Source organism: Piliocolobus tephrosceles, chromosome 19, assembly GCF_002776525.5.
Source record: "Piliocolobus tephrosceles isolate RC106 chromosome 19, ASM277652v3, whole genome shotgun sequence".
Classification (NCBI taxonomy): domain Eukaryota; kingdom Metazoa; phylum Chordata; class Mammalia; order Primates; family Cercopithecidae; genus Piliocolobus; species Piliocolobus tephrosceles.
In genome coordinates this window covers 26,726,020-26,749,133 of record NC_045452.1, presented here as the reverse complement: position 1 = coordinate 26,749,133, position 23,114 = coordinate 26,726,020, and the positions used below count along the sequence as shown (strand labels likewise).

Genomic DNA, 23,114 nt, shown 5'->3' with positions numbered 1-23,114 from the left:
ATCTCAGCTCACTGCAAGCTCCGCCTCCCGGGTTTACGCCATTCTCCTGCCTCAGCCTCCGGAGTAGCTGGGACTACAGGCGCCTGCCACCTTGCCCGGCTAGCTTTTTGTATTTTTTAGTAGAGACGGGGCTTCACTGTGTTAGCCAGGATGGTCTCGAACTCCTGACCTCGTGATCCGCCGGTCTCGGCCTCCCAAAGTGCTGGGATTACAGGCTTGAGCCACCGCGCCCGGCCGTGACCCTGTCTTTACAAAAAAATATTTAAAAATTAGCTGGGTGTGGTAGTGCATGCCTCAGCTACTTGAGAGGCTGAGGTGGGAGGACTGCTTGAGCCCAGAGGTCAAGGATGTAGTGAGCCAAGATCAAGCCACTGCACTCCAGCCTAAGTGACAGGAGGAGACCCTGTCTTAAAAAATTTTTTTTTTGTTTGCAGATCTACATGTTATGTCTATGCATACATGTTACGTATACATGAAAATTTTCTCCCTCTGATGGTATTACCAAGTTAATTTATAAAATCCCTTAAAGGAGTTCTATTCAAATTGGCTTAGAGAGACATGAGCATTTATATAAAATATTTCTAAAACACGCAGCAATATAGAAACTAAGCCAAATATTCTTTTCAAGTTCATGTGACTTGAGTAACTCTGAAAAGATTAGTCTGATATTGTTAGTTTATTAAAAAGAGCCATATAGGTTGGGCACGGTAGCTCACGCCCATAATCCCAGCACTTTGGGAAGTCAAGGAGGGCAGGTCACCTGAAGTCAGGAGCTCAAGACCAGCCTGGCCAACATGGTGAAACCCCGTCTCTACAAAAATACAAAAATTAGCCAGACAAGACGGCCGGTGCCTATACTCCCAGCTATTCGGGAGGCTGAGGTGGGAGAATCGCTTGACGTCGGAGGATTGCTTGAACTCGGGAGGCGGAGGTTGCAGTGAGCTGAGGTGGCACCATTGCACGCTAGCCTGGGTGACAGAGTGACACTCCGTCTCAAAACAAAAACAAAAACAAAAAAAAACCAGCTGCATCTTCTGAATTATTCATATTAAGTATAATCCAAGCATACATCTTTATGTAGCTGGGTTTACTAGTGAAGTAAGGTTAAAAATAGATAATAAGGGCTGGGTGCAGTGGCTCATGCCTATTATCCCAGCACTTTGGGAGGTCGAGGTGAGCAGATCATTTGAGGTCAGAGTTCGAGACCAGCCTGGACGACATGGTGAAACCCTGTCTCTACTAAAAATATAACAATTAGCTGAGTGTGGTGGCACACACCTGTAACCCCACTACTCAGGAGGCTGAGGTAGATTGATTGCTTGAGCATGGGAGGCAGAGGTTGTAATGAGCTGAGATCAGGCCACTGCACTCCAGCCTGCGCCACAAAGCAAGACTCCATCTTGAAAAAAAAAAATGAGGGAAATTCCTTGAAATGATGACTAGCCTTATTCAGTGTTATGTATTACATTGAGTAAGAAAGTTACAGTGAGTAAGAAAGGCCACTTCCTGGCAGGCCCAGGAAACTTAAAATAGATTGATTGAGCACCTTGAGAAGAGAGAAATTCACTCAAATCTAAGGATACTACAGGCAAAGTCTGATGGCAATTTTTTTTTCTTTTTTCTTTTTTTTTTTGAAACGGAGTCTCGCTGTTGCCCAGGCTAGAGTGCAGTGGCGAGATCTCGGCTCACTGCAACCTCCGCCTCCCAGGTTTCAAGCGATTCTCCTGCCTCAGCCTCCTGAATAGCTGGGATTATAGGTGTGCGCCACCACGCCCGGCTAATTTTGTATTTTTAGTAGAGATGGGATTTCTCCATGTTGGTCAGGCTGGTCTTGAACTCCCGACCTCAGGTGATCCGCCCACCTCGGTCTCCCAAAGTGCTGGGATTACAGGAGTGAGCCACCGCACCTGGCCCTGATGACAAATTTTTGGCTTCGCTTTCTAGCCTCAAGAGGCTTTTAAAAAGTGAATCTGAGATGCCTTATTAAAAGTTCTAACAAGGTAGACTTAAAAAGAGCCTACATACATCAATTCTCATTCTTGCTGCCCTTATGTAAATAATCAGGCCAAATCTAGTGAGACCAGACTTATTTTATAATTGAGAATCAAAAGAGAAGCACTGTATGGAGAAATGATGCTCCAGTGGAAAACGACGGCGCACGCTTGTGGGTTCTCAGTTCCTCTCATTTCCTCCAATATCTGGCTACGATGCTCCAAGCTAACATTTCCAGTTTTGCTCCTACCCCCTCAGTTGGCATGACAAAGACCTAAAACCTGCCATTTCCCCAAAGCCTGAAAGCTGACGCTGGAAGACTTGATACAAACTTCAAAGAAATCATCACAGCAGATGATGTACAGATAATCCTTGTGCCTCCTGCTGTACAGGCCGCTCAGAAAGTTCACCGGAACACCCAGTGCCATCACCAAAGACATCTAAATTGCACACTATGAAATTCACTGGCCGGCTGCTGCCACTCTCACTCTACCATGAAAAGATACTTCAAGCCAACATCTAGGAATCTTCTCAACTAAATGTCCTCTTGACTGAAAAAATAGAGATTAGGCCAGACACAGTGGCTCACGCCTGTAATCCCAGCAGTTTGGGAGGCCATGGCGGGTGGATCACGAGGTCAGGAACTTGAGACCATCCTGGCTAACACGGTGAAACCCTCTCTCTCCTAAAAATACAAAAACTTACGGCCGGGCGCGGTGGCTCAAGCCTGTAATCCCAGCACTTTGGGAGGCCGAGACGGGCGGATCACGAGGTCAGGAGATCGAGACCATCCTGGCTAACACGGTGAAATCCCGTCTCTACTAAAAATACAAAAAAAACCTAGCCGGGCGAGGTGGCGGGCGCCTGTAGTCCCAGCTACTCCGGAGGCTGAGGCAGGAGAATGGCGTAAACCCGGGAGGCGGAGCTTGCAGTGAGCTGAGATCTGGCCACTGCACTCCAGCTCGGGCGACAGAGCAAGACTCCGTCTCAAAAAAAAAAAAAAAAAAAAAAAATACAAAAACTTAGCTGGGCGTGGTGCCACACACCTGTAGTCCCAGCTACTCGGGAGGCTGAGGCAGGAGAATTGCTTGAACCTGGGAGGTGGAGGTTGCAGTGAGCCGAGATTGTGCCACTGAACTGTAGCCTGGGTGAGAGAGCGAGACTCCACCTCAAAAACAAAACAAACAAACAACAACAAAAAAACCCCCAGAGTTTATGGTTTGTTCAAACCATTGAACGTCACATTTGTTGACACAGAAAGGCCCCTTATTAACAGGCTGACTTAGGTAGCCACTCTACTCCCCCTTCCACCACTGCCTTCTGAAACGAGACACAACTGTTTACCTGGAATGATCTAGTCACAGCACTGACAGAAGGATTCATGCAACATGAGACAATCTACCAACTACATTTCTGGACTGTAAAACTTCCTGGGGAAAGTTTCAGATGGGGGAATGCTGGGGTCCAGACCACCACCATTCCAAATGTGGCTCCGCCTCTCAAAGTGCTGGGATACAGTGTGAGCCACCGTGCCCGGCCCACAGCTGCAAGCTTTCTAAAGGAACTGCTGCTCAAAGAGGGGTTCCAGGGCCTATCTCCCTGTCACCAGGTTTTGGCTGGAACAAACAGTAAGTTCTCCTGGTAGCATTGAGTTTTCTCAAGCAGGAACCTACAGAGGCTGGACTCATCATCCCTCTGCAGGGGCTAATGAAATCAGGAAGCTTCTGGAAGTTTCTCTCTAGGACAGAGCCTGGCACATTCAGGTGATGGAGCACTGTCCATCTTGCCCGCCCTGGGCCTGGCTGGTGGGAGGATGCTGAATGGAGTGCCGCCTCCTCTGTCTCCACCAGCTAGCTACCTCCACACACGATCAAATTTGTCTCCATGAGGCTCAGCCTGGCTCTGAACTCTCCCAGGCTTCCCATCCACTAGCCAAAGTCAGTCAGCCCTCAACATCTTTCAGTCTTCCAGGCTGTAGGAGAGACCTTCCCCATCTCAGACAGGGCCTGGCATCTGGCGGGCACTTAGGAGCACTGCTGAGTAAATGGGTGTACACTTGCCTTTGAGGGGAGTTTGGCGTCCAGTGACCTTGCAGGGATGCCTTGTGATTGAAATCAATCTCCAGCCCCCTGCCCTCCCCAGAGGTCAGGCTGGTCTCCCGTGTCTCAAAGCCTGCACCCTCTAACTGTGTAATTGACCTTTCTGGAGTGGCCACCCCCTATCCTGAGTCACCATAAACCATCAGGGCCCCCGATAAGTAACAAAGATAATTCCTGTCCCTTGGGAAATTCCAGGTTCAGAAGTCACCCCCAGGGGCCAGGACAAAGGCCAGGCTGCCCTTTGGGTAAAGGTGATTCTTGAATACCTGAATACACAGTGGGGTAGAAAATTTTTTTTTTTGAGATGGAGTTTCGCTCTTGTTGCCCAGGCTGGAGTGCAATGGCGCGATCTCGGCTCACCACAACCTCTGCCTCCCGGGTTCAAGCAATTCTCCTGCCTCAGCCTCCCAAGTAGCTGGGATTACAGGCATGCACCACCACGCCCAGCTAATTTTGTATTTTTAGTAGAGACGGGGGTTTCTCCATGTTGAGGCTGGCCTCAAACTCCTGACCTTAGGTGATCCGCCCGCCTCAGCCTCCCAAAGTGCTGGGATAACAGGCATGAGCCACCGCGCCTGGCCAGAAACATTGATTTTAAGATTCAAGATTTGTCTTTAAAATATCTTAACCCAGCTGTTTTAGAATTAACACCAAAACCAGGTTTCCCCCTTTGACTGATAGTGCTCCAAGAAGAAAGGTGGGGGCCGGAGGTAGTCCCATTTGAAAAGACGGTGTTTGACGACTGAGATGAAGGCCTGAGTGGTTTTATGGTGCTTTGGAGGCATCACTTTCCTTAGCATTTGCCAGTATTTTGAGATGCTCTTATGGAGTTGTTACGAGTCATCTGTGCTCAGCCACACTAAACATGTGACTGATCACAAAGCATCTGTAGGATCAGACCCTATAGCTGCTCAGTTCCTATCACATATGCCTGGCATCCTACAATGACTGGGGCAGAAATGCCAAGAGCCCCTTTCTAGGTGAGAGAGCTGAGGGTTTGGGGGCTGGGAGGTGGTATAGGCAGGACTTTGACCAGGATGATGAACCCCTAATCTAGAAAGCCCCCCATCACCCTGCCTCCCGGCCCAGCTGCACCTGAGAGACCGGCCTGGACAGCCCTGACCGACTGCACCTGCTCTGCCTTTGGACAGTGTGGCCTGGCTGTCCATGGTGGGGCAGCCCCAACGACCCCCTCTCTTGCCCTGCAGTGCCAGGTGGCAACAGGATGAGGGTGGGTACACGCCACCTCGGCCACCCCAGAGCCTGACCCTGGGCCAGTAGCTGGGGGACAGCATCTGAGGACCAAGCCCCCCCAACTCCCACCCCGGGGCAGCTACGCACAGGTGATCCCGAGAATCTGCTCGTAGGCCTGGAAGGTCAGAAGCGGCTGCGGCAGCTCTCGCAGGAAGGTCTTCAGGATCACTGCAGGGATGTGAATGTCCCCATAGTCGTCAAAGTTCACGGGCTTCCCTGCACACAGAACATGGCACTGCTGAGGTCTGCACCCCGGCCTGGGCACTTCGGCTATAGAACGAGCTCTGAGACAGGGTGTGAGGTGTCTGGATGGGAAGTGCCTGATGCTGGAGCCACCTGCCCTGGGGATGCTATCCCCACCTAGAAATGGGGTGCTCTGCCTCCATTAGCCCCTACACCACCCTCACTGCCTCCTCCTGGGCTCCCAGCGGAGGATGGGGTGGGCTGCTGGCTTCTCTGTGGTGTGCTGTTGCTCCCAGCTACAATGCCAGCTCTCTGAGGTCAGGGCAGTGGCAGAGATGACACTGCAGGCCCCAGGCCTGAGACAGGCAGGCCTGAGCTCGGCCCGGTGCGGACCCAATGCTCCATTTTTCTGTGATGCACAACTGGTTGTGGGAGCGAGTAGGATCGAGGGCAAGTCTTGTCAGTGGCTTCGTTAGTATCAGTGCTAGGCGTCCTCAGCTCAGTGGCCACTGCCCCCGCCCGCAGGTTACACATGGCAATTAAGGAAGCCGTGCTGAGCCAGTTCGGGGGAGCTGCGAGATAAAAAACCAGCTTTCCTGCACTGCAGGGTGTCTCCTGAAAGCACGTGCCCACCTGGTGCGGGTGGGGAGCCCCGAAAGGCAAAATGGCATCGTGCGGCCACCATGTCCCAGCAGGGTTGGGGGTGTGGACAAAGGGTCCCTACTCTGGACTACCAGTGGGCCCCTCGATGGCTCCTGGGCAGCCGCCCCCACTCTGAGTGTTTTCTGGGAGTTGGATGGGTTGTGGGGGCGGTGCTTCCCTGCCTCTGCTCTGAGACCCGGGAGCACTGTGCTCGCTGGCCAGGCAGCTCGGGGCTCAGGACTGCGGGACACCCTCACCTTGGTTGTAGAGCCTCTGGATCTCGCGGACCGTCTGCACGCTGGCGGATCTCCGGAACAGGCCCTCGGTGCGCAGGCCTGCAGGAGAGGAGCTTCCGGGCATCTCACAGGTCCCAGCCCATTGGGCTTCCAGGACGTTATATGACACCCCCTTGCCCACGGCATCACCCACCTGTGGCTGGCCTCCACAAATTCATTTGTTCCTCAGATCTTCCCCATATTCCCCAAGCCGCCCGATTTCCCACCTCTGTGGTCCGTGGAAAGGGAAAGCAGAAACAGATTCCAAACTCAGACCTAGGCTCTAGTCCAGTTCTGCCTACCAGCTGTGTGACCTCGGAGAAAGCACTCAGCCTCTCTGAGCCTATCTGCCTTGTTTATCTACAGAGTAAGGCCATGAGTTCCGGTCTCCAAGGGCTGCAGAGAGGACTGGACACGCTGATGCCCAGCACGTGCCTGGCACCCGGGAGGCCTCCAGACGTGGCTTCCCACAAGGGCTAGGGCTGAGCCGTCCAGCACAGCAGCCAGTAGCTGCACACGGGGATTGAACTTTAATTAAAATTAAATAAAATTAAAAATCTAGTCACTCAATTGCATGAACCTCATATGACCTGCCCTACTGGGCTACTGCCACAGGGGCTGGTGGCTGCTGTTTACACAGTGAAGATACAGATGATGTCCAAGTTCGATTAGGCGATTCTGCTAAAGAGGTGATTGTAATCAAAGAAGAAACCTTGTCTCCATGGTCGGTTTATAAAGAGGGTTTTCAGCACTTGTAATCGGCTTATGAAAGCAGCCCTGGGGTGGAGGGAAGGGTTTCCTCTGGCCAGGCCCCTGCCGGCTCCAGAGCCAGGAAGAGAAACAGGCCTGAGCCTACCCTTGGGGGACCTGCAGTGGATGACAGGGGTGCCCCAGAACACCAGGACCTAGGACTGTGGCGCAGGCATCTGGAGGTGCAAGTCTTCTTGGGACTTGCGAGGCCTGACCTCCCCTTCTCCTCTCAGCTTCCTCCAAGCCCCACACGCGCCTGCACTCCCACAGCCATGGGCCTGTGCACCTGCTCTCGTCTCCGGGGCCTGTCCCCCGGCATGGCCAGCTTCTCCCCCTCCTCAGAGCTCAGCTCTACTGCCCCTCCCTCAGGGAAGCCCCCCAACAAGGTCAAACCCCCTAACAGGGACCCCGGTCTGGCAGGGCCTCCTCCCTGATGGAAGTCAGCATCTGGGTAGCTCTTGGTGGAACACCTGCTGCTTCTGTGTCCCGTGTGCTCACTTTGATAACCCCAGAGTCTGGCACGAGGGAGGCACACGGCAAATGTCTCCCGAGTGAGCGACTGAACGATGGGGGCGCAGGAAGAAGGCGGTTCTGTCCGGGAGAAGGGCAGAATGGGAGAGGGCTTACAGAAAGCAGGACCTAACCGGCAGAGGGCGAGGAGGGGCCGTCCAGGCCGGGGACAGGCAGGCCCCTTGGGGTCCCAGTGTGGGGTGCCCCCCGTACCTGCTCACCCGCCAGCCGAGCATCGTGACTCAGGGAAATACTGGGGCCACAAGGTCGGGGGTGTGAGGGAGATGGCCCCCCATGTCCCCGCCCAGCACACCTGCTCACTGATGCCATCCCCATGTGCACAGACTCTCGTGCCAAAGCGCATTTCCTGGGCACCCTGTCCTACAGGTGAGGACGGGCTCTCCAGGCCCTGCCTGTCTGAAGCAGGTTTTTCAAAGACCACCCACCTGGCCTGCTCCAAAGAGGAACCCAACCCACTCGTAACCAGAAGGTGTAGGGCCGAGGTGGTGGCTTTCAGAGCCGCTGCATGGGAACTCCCCGCCGGGTGGAACGTGAGCAACGCACCACAGGGTGGTGGGGTCTCGGGGCCCACGGTGCTGAGTCCGTGGCAGAGCTGGGGTCTGCTTTAGAGACTTTGGCCATGTTGGGGGAATTCCCTGAGGAAGCCACCATTGAGCTGAGCTCTGGAGGCTGGAGGGAGCCAGCCCTGCCTGGGTGGTGGGGATGCGGGGAGGCACTTACTTCTTGTCTGACACCCACACATCTGCACTGCAGCACCCAGGCTGGAGACCACCTGGGCCACCGAGCACACCTGCACCTGTGGTGCCAGATAAGCCTCCCTGGTGCCTGCTCCTCCGTGGGAACCTCATTCCTCCCATTAAAGTAAAAGCAGCCTCCACACGCCTTCTCCATGGACCTCAGTTCTAGCCTCAGGCGCTGTGGAGAGCCCACAAGTCTCACCGCACTCCAAGTTCCTGACTGCACCCACCCCACTGGCAATGGTGTCTGCAAATCAAAGTTGATCCCATCAGAGGAGCCCCCATTTCCAGAGGGCTTCCTACAGACCAGCACTGCCCGAGGTGCTTTGCAGCACTGGCTCATTTAGGGGTCACAACAATCCTGCAAGTTAGGTACTGTTTGTTATTCACCTCACTGGACAGACAAGGGAATGGAGGCCCAGAGAAGGTGAGTAACTGGCCCCAGGTCACACAGCTAGTACACAGGGGAGACAGGATTCAAACCCAGACCATCCAAGATCAGAGCCCAGACCTGGAGCCACTGTGCTTGAGCCCCTCCCTTCCTGGTCACACCCCCTGGCTTATGGGTGCTCAGGATCCAAGACAAACTACCCAGAGAGGTGCACCCAGCAGCCCTTGCGTCACCCAGCTGGAGCGGGCCCTGTCTCACCTTTCTCTCTCAGGTACGTCACTGTGAACCTCAGCACAGGGGGGATGAGTTCGCCTTGATTTTTGTCTTTGAGGCTGAGAAAAGAAAAAAGAAAGTGGCAGTTTTTGCCTGAGTTTGATGGGTGATCATAATGAGAAGAGGCGCTGGTCCTCTCCACACCCCTGTGAAAACACAGGACCCAGGCACCATCCAGGGAGAGAGAGGCAGGCTCAGCCCTCAGGAAGTAGAGTCTGGAGGCCAAATAATAAAATGATAGTGCAGTATTTGAGAACTCCATGAGAGGGGTATTTATGATACAGGGAAGACCTGGGGGTTGGGGAGGGCTTCCCCAGGGGGCAACTTCAGAGCTGGGTTTTGAGGGATGAGTAGGAGCCTGCTAGAGGACAAAAGAGAGAAGGGCATTCCACACAGGTAAGCCATACTGGGAAGTCCCAGTAGTATGAGATGGCTTGGCTGTGAGGGTAGAACATGAAAGCCCAGACTGGATGCTGATTCAGTTAAAAAACGTAGTTGACAAAAACCCAGCGTGTTATCTGGGTTAACCTGTCTCTTACTGTGCTATTTTGAGACAGAGATTCACATAAAGAAATGGTGGCCAGGCGCAGTGGCACACACCTGTAATCCCAGCAGTTTGGGACGCCAAGGCCGGTGGATCACTTGAGCCCAGGAGTTCAAGACTAGCCTGGCCAACATGATGAAATCCTGTCTCTACCAAAAATACAAAAATTAGCCGGGCCTGATGGTGTACACCTGTAATCTCAGCTAGTCTCCAGGCTGAGGCAGGGGACTCACTTGAACCCGTGAGGTGGAGGCTGCAGTGAAGTGAGATCGCGCCACTGCACTCCAGCCTGGGTGATAGAGCAAGACTCATTTCAAAAAATAAAATAAAATAAAATAGGCCGGGCATGGGGGCTCATGCTTGTAATCCCAGCACTTTGGGAGGCCGAGACGGGCGGATCATGAGGTCAGGAGAACGAGACCATGGTGAAATCCCGTCTCTCCTCTACTAAAAATACAAAAAATTAGCTGGGCGTGGTGGCGGGCGCCCATAGTCCCAGCTACTCAGGAGGCTGAGACAGGAGAATGGCGTGATTAAATTGAGGATCTTGTTTTTTATCTTTTTATTTACTTATTTTTTGAGACAGGGTTTCCCTATGTTGCCCAGGCACCTCCCTGGGATTATATGTGTGTGTCACCATGCTCAGGTAAACTGCAGCTCCTGAGATGGGAGACTGATCAGGACTATATGGGGAGGCTTGATCCTATGGTTGGAATGTTCAGGCTCCGTCAAATTTCCTAAGTTGAAATTGTAACCCCCAAAGTGATGGCATTAGGAGGTGGGCCTGTGTGAGGGGACTGGGTCACTGAGAATGTGATTAGTGCTCCCTTATTTTTTAATTTTTTTAATTTTAATTTTTTTTTTGAGATGGAGTCTTGCTCTGTCACCCAGGTTGGAGTGCAATGGCGCAATCTCTGCTCACTGCAAGCTCCGCCTCCTGGGTTCACGCCATTCTCCTGCCTCAGCCTCCCAAGGAGCTGGGACTACAGGCGCCGCCACCACGCCTGGCTAATTTTTTGTATTTTTAGTAGAGACGGGGTTTCATCTTGTTAGCCAGGGTGGTCTCGATCTCCTGACCTCGTGATCCGCCTGCCTCCGCCTCCCAAAGTGCCGGATTACAGGCGTGAGCCACTGCGCCCAGCCTAGTGCTCTTTTAAAAGCGACCCCAGAGAGCTTCCCCTTTCTCCACGTGAGGACGTGGCTAGGAGGCACCATCTATGAACCAGCAAGCAGGTCCTCATCCTACACCAAATCCTCAGTACGAAAAGGGATGTGCCGGCTTCCTTGAGTGGTGAGCCGACGGCACTGACGAAAATCATTCCAACCAGACCACACAGAGGCGGTCCACGTCACAGCTGAACAAACGGGCCCAGCGAGCTACAGTTACTTGCCCGAATCTGTTGGTACATAGACTTCCCAGCCTCCAGCTCTATAAGAAATAAATCTGTGTTGTTTATAAGCCAGTCCGTTTATGGTCCTTTGTCACAGCAACCGGAACAGATTAAGATACCCGACAAGATCACAAAGATCCTTGCAGAGGATCTTGTGAGAAGAAGGGAGAGGGGATGTAACAAGGGAAGCTGGGCCAGAGTGATGTGCTAAGAAAAAGATGGAAGGGAGGGCCAGGAGCCAAGGAGCGTAGGTGCCTCTGGAAACTGGAAGACAAACGGATACCCCCCAAAGCCTCCAGAAAAAATGCAGCCCTGCCGAGATTCTGATTTCAGGACTTGCGACCTCCAGAATCGCAAGAAAATAAATATGTGTTGCTTTAAGCCACTTTGACAGCAGTCACAGGTGCCCAGGGCTCTGTGTGCATCAACACAATCTGACAGAAGCGACGGTTCCGTTTCTGGGCCAGGTCCTTCTCTCCTGTCCTAAAGAGCCTGACTCTTCCCACCTGTCATCTCGGGTACCTTTGTGCTGGAAGCCCCGAGCTGCCCTGGACGAAACGCAGCTGTCCTGGGAACGTCACGCTGGGGACACTGCGGGCACGTGCTCCAGCCAACAGTCCCCACTGAGGCCAGAAGAGCAGGATCATGAGGCATGTCTTGGATGATCTTGGCCAGCCACCAGCTGGACACCACCACGTGCCCTCTGCCAACACCCCACGGGCAAACTCACCTGGCCAAGTTCTGCCCAAATTCCACAAACACCAGGAACCATGTAACGTGGTTGCTGTTGGAAACTGCTAAGTCCTGAGAATCTGTGAAGCGGTAACAGGTAACGGAAGACTCGGTCATGATGGAAAGGGCCCGACTGAAACCCACAGGGCTGAGAGTGAAGCCTTTCCTCCACGTGTGTATCGTCTGCCTCATTTCCACCACCATTTCATGAACCCAAGTTCGAGATCAGAGGAGGGCACTGGAAGAGGCCAGGTGACCAGCTCAAGGTCCCGTAACCGAGAGGTGGCACGGGGAGGCCAGCCCAGCCTGGGCTTCCATCTCCGCTCCTCCTGCTGGGCTCCACGGCCCCCTGCGAACGTCTCTATGTCAGAAGATTTTCAGGTGAACATGGTATCGAGCGTGCTTTAGTTTTATTCCAAGATTTACAGAAGATTCCGCTGATCCACTTAAATGGCGATTAAAACTCTGGCCACAGCCATAAGGCTTCTGCATATCCTAATCTCGATGGACGGTTTGGTTTCACGGCGACTTCACTTTCGCTGAAGCTTCGCATTGGGGACACTGAGCAGCAATCCTCAGCTCCCCGAGGTGCCGTGGGGCCTGGTGTGGGCTTCAGGAGGTCCTGCTGCTGCAGGAATACAGACCTGGCCCCCCCGCCTGTTTCCCATCTTGGTTTCCACTCTGCGAGGGAGAAGGTGTCCTGGAGCCCGCAGAGACCGTGTCCCTGGGGAGGGAGGAATGCAGCAGGCAGGTCCTTTTCTCCCAGGATGCGCCAAAGTTAAAGGCTCTTGTCCTCCCCTCTGCCTCCTTAAGGAGCCAGACAGGCCCTTCCAAGCCCTGGCCTTCCCTGCCCTTAGGAGCTAAATCACCACTGGCCAGTTCCCTTATCCTCTCCGGGCTCAGTTTCTCAAATGGAAAGCAGAGATGCTGGCGCTCTCTCTCCAGGGTCTGCAAATGTTAAACGACAAGGGAGGTGCAGGCTTTGCTGAGCTACAAGCCAACAGCACTGACGAAAATCGTCCCAAAGCCAGGGGCTGAGCAGCCTCCCAGGCCGCACACAGGTGGTCCATGTCACAGCTGAACAAATGGGCCCAGTGAGCTATAGTGACTTATCTGGGTTCACGCAGCTGGAGACCTGCATCCATCGATTCCAAAGCCCTGGCTGGCTACTGTTCCTGGGGAGGGGGCCTCACTGAGTCCTGCTGAACAGGCGGGACAATGCAGAGTTATGAGGAGAACGAGTTCCTAAAAGATCCCTTTGCCTACTGCTTTGTCTCTGCACTGTCCTTTAAAAGTAGACTCTCAGGCGGGGAATGGTGGCTCACGCCTATAATCCTGCACTTTGGGAGGCTGGGGCGGGTGGATCACTTGAGGTCAGGAATTCCAGACCAGCCTGGGCACTATGGAGAAACCCTGTTTCTACTACAAATACAAAAATTAAGGCCGGGCACGGTGGCTCACGCCTGTAGTCCCAGTACTTTGGGAGGCCGATGCAGCAGACCACGAGGTTAGGAGTTTGAGACCAGCCTGACCAACATGGTGAAACCCCATCTCTGCTAAAAATGCAAAAATTAGCCAGGTATGGTGGTGCATGCCTGTAATCCCAGCTACTCAGGAGGCTGAGGCAGGAGAATTGCTTGAACCCAGGAGGTGGAGGTTGCAGTGAGCCAAGATCGTGCCATCGCACTACAGCCTGGATGACAGAGCAAGACTCCGTCTCAAAAAAATTAGCCAGGCATGGTGGTGCACTCCTGTAATCCCAGCTACTTGGGATGCTGAGGCAAGAGAATCATTTGAACCTGGGAGGTGGAGGTTGCAGCAAGCTGAGACTGCGCCACTGCACTCCAGCCTGGGAGACAGAGCAAGACTCCATCTCAAAACAAATAAATAAATAATAAAATAAAAGACTCTCAGAGCAGGAAGAGACTCTGAGATTATCCAGCCCAACCTCTTCAGGCAGATGAGAAAAATGAGGTCTCCAAAGAGGAGAGACTTGCCCAGAGTTGCCATGCTCCCAGCCAAGCGTGTTTTCCGCTGTCCGTGCATTTGAGGAGCACCCACATCTACTCTGAGGCTCTCACAGCTAGTGGAAGAACAAGGCCCCGGCATAAAATGACTACTCTCCATAGAGCAGCAACCCACAATTTGGGTTTCTCCTCCCCTGCCCATCCCCTACTTGCTGGCTCAGAAACAAGCTTGTTCAATGGACTGACAGAGTCAGTGCTGTGCATAACAATGACCCCAGGGGACTCTGGTTGGCAGATGTGCTGTTTCCTGGCTAGGCGGGGATGCCCAGGGCGGCGGTGAATCGTATCATACCACGTTCATCTCGTGCATCTCAATGTGTGCAGGCCAGGGTCAGGTCTCAGCAAGGATGCACAAACTGCATTAAACCCACACCATGAACTAAAGTTCCAAGATGCATGCTGGGCAGGAGGACCCTGGAGCGCAGAGCACAGTTCGCTGGTCAGCAGAGCGTGCTCTGCAGCCAATCACCCCCACCTGGCTTTCCGACAGTCGTCCACCCACTGGAGGGCATCGGGGATTCTCAGCACATCATTCTTGCTTGTACCCTTCCCCTCGGGAGATGTGCTTAGAGTAATTCAGAGCATGTTTTTTCTCTGGTTTTGCATGCAAGGAATGTACAAATAAGGAGAAATTTTGACTTTTTAAAAACAGTAGGGACTGGGTGCAGTGGTTCATTCCTATAATCCCAGCACTTTGGGAGGTCAAGGTGGCTGATCACCTGAGGTCAGGAATTTGAGACCAGCCTGGCCAACATAGTGAAACCCCGTCTCTACCAAAAATACAAAAATTAGCCAGGTATGATGGCACGCAACTGTAGTCCCAGCTACTCAGGAGGCTAGGGCAGGAGAACTGCTTGAACCAGGGAGGTGGATGTTGCAGTGAGCTGAGATCGTGCCACTGCAGTCCAACGTGGGTGACAGAGTGAGACTGTGTCTCAAGACAAACAAACAAATGAAAGAAAGAAAGAAAGAGAAAGAAAGAAAGAAAGAAAAAGAAAGAAAGAAAGAAAAAGAAAGAAAGAAAGAAAGAAAGAAAGAAAGAAAGAAAGAAAGAAAGAAAGAAAGAAAAGAGAAGAAAAAGAAAAGAGAAAAGAAAAGAAAGAGAAGGGAAGTGGGAGGGAGGAATGGCAACCTGAAATTACAGTGATAGCGGGGAATGCTGATGAGCAGGCCTGCCTCAGTTGGGCACCCAGGCTTTTCCCAACTCTCTTAGATGGTCATGCATCTTCTAAATGTAACATCTCCCCTTCTAATATTTGAAATGGGATGAATGGCTGCAGCTTGCATCACTGACCTGCAAAGTTCTCAGTCACAGAGTCAGCCAGGGAGGTCCTGGATGCCCACAGAAATGGGCAGTACATGTGAACGATCACAGTGACCACTGTGTACTGAGGGCCTACTGTGTACTGAGGACCTACTGTGCACCACATGCAATACTAAAGCCCACTCACTGCATCACTGTGCCCCCATTTTTATAGAGGACAAAACTGAGGCTCAGGAAAATTATTGTATCTGGAGTCACCCAGCCTAGGGTTGGCTAGAGCCAGGGTTCAAAATAAAATCTGACTTCAAAGTCCTTATTATACCTGAGTTCAAAAGACAAGCAGTGTGGCACACACCTGTAATCCCAGCTACTCAGGAGGCTGAGGCAGGAACATTACTTGGCCCCATGAGTTTGAAAGAGCCTCGGCAGCATAGTGAGATCCTGTCTAAAAAAAAAAAAAAAAAAAAAAAAAAAAAGGTACAGATCACAGCCTTGTATTTAGAGTTAGGATTTGGTACAAGGTGGAGGTGCTGTGAGGTGAAAGATGGCAACAAGGCACTGGAATCCTGTGGTCTCATATGTGCAGGGCTGCCTCTCTTTGTAGGTAGATGGGGAATGAGAAACTGCTTGGTATCCTTAGCGAGGTCAGTCCCCAAAACTCTAACGGGGTAGAGGTTCTGGCAAGTCAGGTTGGCACACATGGCTCAGAACCAGAGCCTATGGGAGGCCAGTGTCCCACCCTGGAGGCTAATCGCAAAGATAAGGACAGTATACTCTCCAGACGGCCACATGGTACAGGAGGCCGAAGAAGAGCATATCTCAAACACACAGGGAAAAAGAGACTAGAAAGACAGATACTTATCAGTTCTTTTCTAACAAAAGTGAGCCCTGGCTCAGTTAAAACCTTGGCTCTGGGAGATAAGCAAAAACTACAAGGGCCACATGGTCCTCCTTGATATTAAGATCACCATCAGATCATGTTTCTTCCAGTGGCAAAGAAGGAGTGTTAGAGTGGGGTGGAAGACAACACCCAAAAGCTATATTCTCTGAAGAGTGTGCAAGTCCCCAATCCTTCTTTTTTTTTTTTGAGACTGAGTCTCACTCTGTTGCCACACTGGAGTGCAGTGGTGCAATCTTGGCTCACTGCAACCTTCGCCTCCTGGGTTCAAGTGATTCTCCTGCCTCAGCCTCCTGAGTAGCTGGGACTACAGGCGCCTGCCATCGTGCCCAGCTAATTTTTTTGTATTTTTAGTAGAGATGGGGTTTCACCATGTTGGCCAGGATGGTCTCAATCTCTTGACCTTGTGATCCGCCCGCCTCAGCCTCCCAAAGTGCTGGGACTACAGGCATGAGCCACTATGCCCAGCTCCACAATCCTTCTTAATTAGAACTAGATTGTTATAAATTAAGATATAAATTCTAATCCCTAAGGCAACAACTGAGAAAATACTTTAAATATATACACAGCAAAAGAAACAAAAAATTGAAACGGTATGCTAGAAAGTATGTATTTAACACAAAAGAAGGTATTAATGAAGACATAAAGGAACAAAAAAGACATAAGACATATAGAAAACAAATAGCAAAATAGCAGATGTAACTCCTGCCTTATAAGAAATCACACTAAATGTAAATGGATTAAATAATAAAGAAGGTGGAACGAGGAAAAACATGACCTAATTATATGCCACCTGCAAGAGACACATTTTAGCTTCAAAGACACAAATAGGTTGAAAGTAAACCTATTTTCAACTAGATACAAAGATACACTATGCAAACAGTAACTAAAAAGAGCTGTAATGGCTATATTAATATCAGACAAAATAGACTTCAACACAGAAATTGTTACTAGTGGCAAGGAAGGACCTTTTTATCATCATGCAAGGATTCATAAGAAAGTAAGAATCATAAAAATTTATGCACCTAACAATCCAGACCCTAAACATATGAAGCCAAAACAGACAGAATTGAAGGGAGAAATAAATAATTTTAAAATAATACTGGAGACTTCAATTCCCTGCTTTCAATAATAAATAGAACAACTAGGCAGAAATTGACAGAGAAATAGAAGACTGAAAAACACTAAAAACCAAGTAGACTTAACTGACATTTATGGAGCACTCCACCCAACAATAATAGAATGTACATTTTTCTCATGTGTGCATTGAATATTCTCCAGGCTAGACCACATGTTACACCACTCAACAAGCCTCCATAAATCTAAAGTCAAATCATACAAAGTAAGTTATCTAATTATAATAAAATAAAACTAAAAATCGGGGCTGGGCACGGTGGTTCAAGCCTGTAATCCCAGCACTTTGGGAGGCCGAGACGGGCAGATCACAAGGTCAGGAGATCGAGACCATCCTGGCTAACACGGTGAAACCCTGTCTCTACTAAAAAATACAAAAAAAACTAGCCGGGCGAGGTGGCGGGCACCTGTAGTCCCAGCTACTCGGCAGGCTGAGGTAGGAGAATGGCATAAACCGGGGAGGCGGAGCTTGCAGTGAGCTGAGATCCGACCATTGCACTCCAGCCTGGGCGACAGAGTGAGACTCCATCTCAAAAAAAAAAAAAAAAAACTAAAAATCAATACAGATATGTGAAAATTTAACAACAGACTCCTAGAAACCAATGAATCAAAGAAAAAAATTACAAGAGAAATTAGAAAATATTTTAAGATTAAAATGGTGGAAATAATACACTAACAGATACACCTATTGCGGGACTTAAAGAGAGAAATTTATAGCCATAAACGCTTACATTGCAAAAAGAAAGATTCCAAAATAATAAACATCCCACCTTAAAAAACTAGAAAAAGAAAATGAACTAAATCTGACACAGGCAGAAGGAAGAAAATAGTAAAGATTAGAGTAGAAATAAATAGAAAATAGGAAAATAATAGAGAACATCATCAAGACCAAAAGTTGGCTCCTTGAAAAGATCAACAAATTGACAAGTTTTTAGCTAGACTGACCAAGAAAAAAAAGGGTGAAGATTCAAATTACTAAAATCAGGAAGGAAAGAGGAAACATTACTAGTGACATTATACAAACAGAAGGATTATGAAGAAGTACTATGAACAATTACATGCCAACTAATTAGAAAACCTAGAGGAAACGAACAAATTCCTAGAAAGACACAAAACTATCAAAATTGACTCAAGAAGAAATATAAAATATGAATAAATACAACAAGCAAAGAGGTTACATTAGTAATTTTTTTTTTTTTTTGAGACAGAGTCTTGCTCTGTCACCCAGGCTGGAGTGCAGTGGCCGGATCTCAGCTCACTGCAAGCTCCACCTCCTGGGTTTACACCATTCTCCTGCCTCAGCCTCCCCAGTAGCTGGGACTACAGGCGCCCGCCACCTCGCCCGGCTAGTTTTTTTGTATTTTTTAGTAGAGACGGGGTTTCACCGTGTTAGCCAGGATGGTCTCGATCTCCTGACCTCGTGATCCGCCCGTCTCGGCCTCCCAAAGTGCTGGGATTACAGGCTTGAGCCACCGCGCCCGGCCAGTAATTTTATTTTTTATTTTTGAGACGGAGTCTCGCTCTGTGGCCCGGGCTGGAGTGCAGTGGCCGGATCTCAGCTCACTGAAAGCTCTGCCTCCCGGGTTCACGCCATTCTCCTGCCTCAGCCTCCCGAGTAGCTGGGACTACAGGCGCCCGCCACCTCGCCCAGCTAGTTTTTTGTATTTTTTAGTAGAGACGGGGTTTCACCGTGTTAGCCAGGATGGTCTTGATCTCCTGACCTCGTGATCCGCCCGCCTCGGCCTCCCAAAGTGCTGGGATTACAGGCTTGAGCCACTGCGCCCGGCCACATTAGTAATTTTAAAACTTCCCACAAAGTAAAGCCTAAGATCAGATGGCTTCAGTGGTGAATTCTGTCAAATGTTTAACAAATTAACTCTAATACAGTGCAAATTCTTCCAAAAAATAGAAGCGGAGGAAACACTTCCCAACTCATTCTGAGGCTACTATCACCAAAACCAAAGATATCGTAAGACAAGAAAATGACAAACTAATATCTCTTATAAATACAAAATCCTCAACAAAATACAAGCAAAGCAAATCCAGTAATACATGAAAAAGATTATACACCATGAACACAAATTATTCATCCGAGGAATACAAGGTTTATTCAACATATAAAAATCAATCAATATAATACACCATATCAATACTATAAAGGACAAAAGCCATGTGATTATCTCAACGGCGATGAAAAGCATTTGACAAAACCTAACAGCTTTACATGAACAAACAAACAAACCACTCAACAAACTAGAAACAGAAATGATGTTCCCAGCCTGGGCAACATAATGAGACCCTGTCTCTACAAAACAAATTTAAAAATTAACCAGGTGTGGTGGTATATACCTATAGTACTAGCTACTCGGGAAACTGAGACAGGAGGATCACTGCAGCCCAGGAGTTTGAGGTTGCACTGATCTATAATTGCACCACTGCACTCCAGCCTAGGCCACAGAGGGAGACTCTATCTCAAAATAAATAAACAAATAAATAAAAACTAAAAAGAAAAGAAAAGAAAGATGTTTCTTTTTTTTCTTTTTTCTTTTTGAGGCGGAGTCTCGCTCTGTCCCCCAGGCTGGAGTGCAGTGGCACCATCTCTGCTCACTGCAAGCTCTGCTCCCTGGGTTGACGCCATTCTCCTGCCTCAGCCTCCCGAGTAGCTGGGACTACAGGCGCCGCCACCACGCCTGGCTAATTTTCTGTATTTTTTAGTAGAGACGGGGTTTCACCGTGTTAGCCAGGATGGTCTCAATCTCCTGACCTTGTGATCTGCCCACCTCAGCCTCCTGAAGTGCTGAGATTATAGGTGTGAGCCACCGCGCCCAGCCAAAATATGTTTCTTAACTTGATAAAGGGCATCTATGAAAAGCACACGGCTAACATTATACTTAGTAGTGACGGACTAACTGTTGATTCTTTTTTTGTTGTTGTTTTTAATAGACACAGAGTCTTGCTATGCTGCCCATGCTAGTCTTGAACTCACAGCCTCAATCAATCTTTCCACCTCAGTCTCCCAAATAGCTGGGATTATAGGTACATGCTGCTCAGCCCAGCTTAACTGCTGATCCTTAAGATCAGGAATAAGACAAGGATGTCTGCTGTCATCATTTTTATTCATATTGGAGGTTACAGTCAGGCATAATTAGGCAATAACAGGAATTAGGTTGAAAAGGAAGAAGTAAAGCCATCTCTACTTGTAGATGACATGATCCTGGATATAGAAAATTCTAAAAAATCCACACACAAAAGAACATTAGAACTAATAAACAAGTTCAGGGCCACGCGCGGTGGCTTAAGCCTGTAATCCCAGCACTTTGGGAGGCCGAGACGGGCGGATCACGAGGTCAGGAAATCGAGACCATCCTGGCTAACACAGTGAAACCCCGTCTCTACTAAAAAATACAAAAATCTAGCTGGGCGAGGTGGCGGGCGCCTGTAGTCCCAGCTACCCGGGAAGCTGAGGCAGGAGAATGGCGTAAACCCGGGAGGCGGAGCTTTCAGTGAGCTGAGATCCGGCCACTGCACTCCAGCCCGGGCCACAGAGCGAGACTCCGTCTCAAAAAAAAAAACAACAACAAAAACAAACAAAACAACAACAACAACAAAAAAACAAGTTCAGTAGGGTTGCAGGACACAAGATCAATATATTTTAAAAATGTATTTCTAGAAACCAGCAATCAGTAACAAAAAGATAGATTAAAAATTACATTGATGGCCAGGAGTGGTGGCTCACGTCTGTAATCCCAGCATTTTGGGAGGCCGATGCAGGCAGATCACCAGAGGTCAGGAGTTTGAGACCAGCCTGGCCAAGATGGTGAAACCCCATCTCTACTAAAAATACAAAATTAGCTGGGTGTGGTGGCTACAGGTGACTACACCTGTAGTCCCAGCTACTCGGGAGGCTGAGGTAGGAGAATCACTTGAACCCAGAAGGCAGAGGTTGTAGTGAGCCGAGACCACTGCACTCCAGCCTAGGCAACAGGGCAAGACCCTGCCTCAAAAAAAAAAAAAAAAAAAAAATTACATTGACAATAGCATCACAAATTAAAAAAAAAATAATAACAAAAAAGTTCAAAAAACTGGTACAGTGAAAACTATAAAATACCATTGAAAAAAAGTTAAAATACCTAAATAAAGAGAAAGACATCCCATGTTCATGGATTAGAAGACTACTATTAAGATGGCAATACCCTCAAAATTGGGCTACACTCACAGCACAAGCCCTATTGAAATCCCAGCTGCCTTTTACAGAAATGAACAAGCTGATACTAAAATGAATACGGAAATTAAAGAGATACAGAACAGCCAAAACAATCTTGAAAAAAAAGTTGGAGGGCTCACACTTCCCAATTTCAAAACTTACTACAAAGCTACAGTAATCAAGATTGTGTGGTGCTGGCATAAAGATAAACATACAGACCAACAGACAAGAATTAGAGTGCCCAGAAATAAACTCTCATGTTTATGGCCAATAAACCCTCATGTTTATTGCTTTTTAACAAGGTACCAAGACAACTGAATGGGGGAAAAGAAAAGTATTTTCTTTTCTTTTTTTGGAGATGGAGTTTTGCTCTTGTCACCCAAGCTGGAGTGCAATGGCATAATCTCAGCTCACTGTAACCTCCGCCTCCCAGATTCAAGTGATTCTCCTGTCTCAGCCCGTCCAGTAGCTGGGATTACAGGAGCCTACCACCATGCCAGCAATTTTTTTTATGTTATTAGTAGAGACAGGGTTTCGCCATGTTGGTCAGGCTGGTCTCGAACTCCTGACCTCAGGTGATCGACCCGCCTCAGCTACCAAAGTGCTGGGAGTACAGGCGTCAGCCACCCTGCCTGGCCAGTTAAAGTCTTTTCAAAAAATGGTGTTTTTACAACATGCAAAGAAGCAAATCGGACCTCACGTCACAACACAGAAAAATCTACTCAAAACGTTATCAAAGACCCAAATCTAACAGCTAAATGGTAAAACTCTTGGAAGAAAACATAGGTATGAATTGTCACGGCCTTGGATTTGGCAATGATTTCTTAGATAAAACACCAAAAGCACAAGTGACAAAAGAAAAAAATAGATAAACTGAACTTCATCAAAATGTAACTTTTATGCTTCAGAAGATACCATCAAAAGGTGTAAAGACAACACATAGGATGGAAGAAAACACTGGCAAACCATACATCTGATAAGGGCTTTGGATCTAGCATATATCAACAAATCTTTACAACAATGAAAAGACAGTTCAAACAAAACATAGGCAAAGGATCTAGTGAATATACATTTCTCCAAAGAAGGTAAACAAAGGGCCGATAAGTACATGAAAAGATGCTCAACAGCATTAGGCATCAGTGAAATGTGAAACAAAGCTATAATGAACTACACTTGACACCTACTAGGATGGCTATGATGAAACATAAAAAACAGGGCAGGCTCGGTGGCTCATACCTGTAATCCTAGCATTTTGGGAGACCAAGATGGGTGGATTACCTGAGGTCAGGAGTTCGAGACCAGCCTGGCCAACATGGTGAAACCTCGTCTCTATTAAAAATACAAAAAAATTAGCTGGGCGTGGTGGCACATGCCTGTAGTCCCACATCCTCGGGAGCGTGAGACAGGAGAATCGCTTGAATGCAGGATGTGGAGGTTGCAGTGAGCCAAGATCATGTCATTGCACTCCAGCCTGGGTGACAGAGCAAGACTTTGTCCCAAAAAACAAACAAAAAAAAAACACAAAAAAATTTAGCTGGGTATGGTGGCAGTTACCTGCAATCCCAGCTACTCAGGAGGCTGAGGCAGGAGAATCATCTGAACTGGAAGGCAGAAGTTGCAGTGAGCCAGATTGTGCCAGTGCACTCCAGCCTGGGCAATGGAGCAAGACTCCACCTTAAAAAACAAAACAAAACAAAACAACAGTAATGGCCAGGTGCAGTGGCTCATGCTTGTAATCCCAGCATTTTGGGAAGCTGAGGCGAATGGATCACCTGAGGTCAGGAGTTTGCGAC

The 23,114-nt window shown here is 49.1% G+C and overlaps 1 protein-coding gene across 1 annotated transcript in view; it reads right to left on the bottom strand.

The window, feature by feature from the left end:
* The window catches only part of ARHGAP8 (Rho GTPase activating protein 8), a 64,034-nt gene that overhangs the window by 7,196 nt on the left and 33,724 nt on the right, over positions 1–23,114 (bottom strand). The window contains exons 10-12 of the mRNA XM_026447970.1: positions 9,113–9,186; positions 6,428–6,505; positions 5,433–5,561 (exon numbers count right to left, since the gene is read on the bottom strand). Coding sequence (XP_026303755.1) covers positions 5,433–5,561; positions 6,428–6,505; positions 9,113–9,186 — 281 coding nt within the window. The remainder of the gene's footprint in view (positions 1–5,432; positions 5,562–6,427; positions 6,506–9,112; positions 9,187–23,114) is intronic.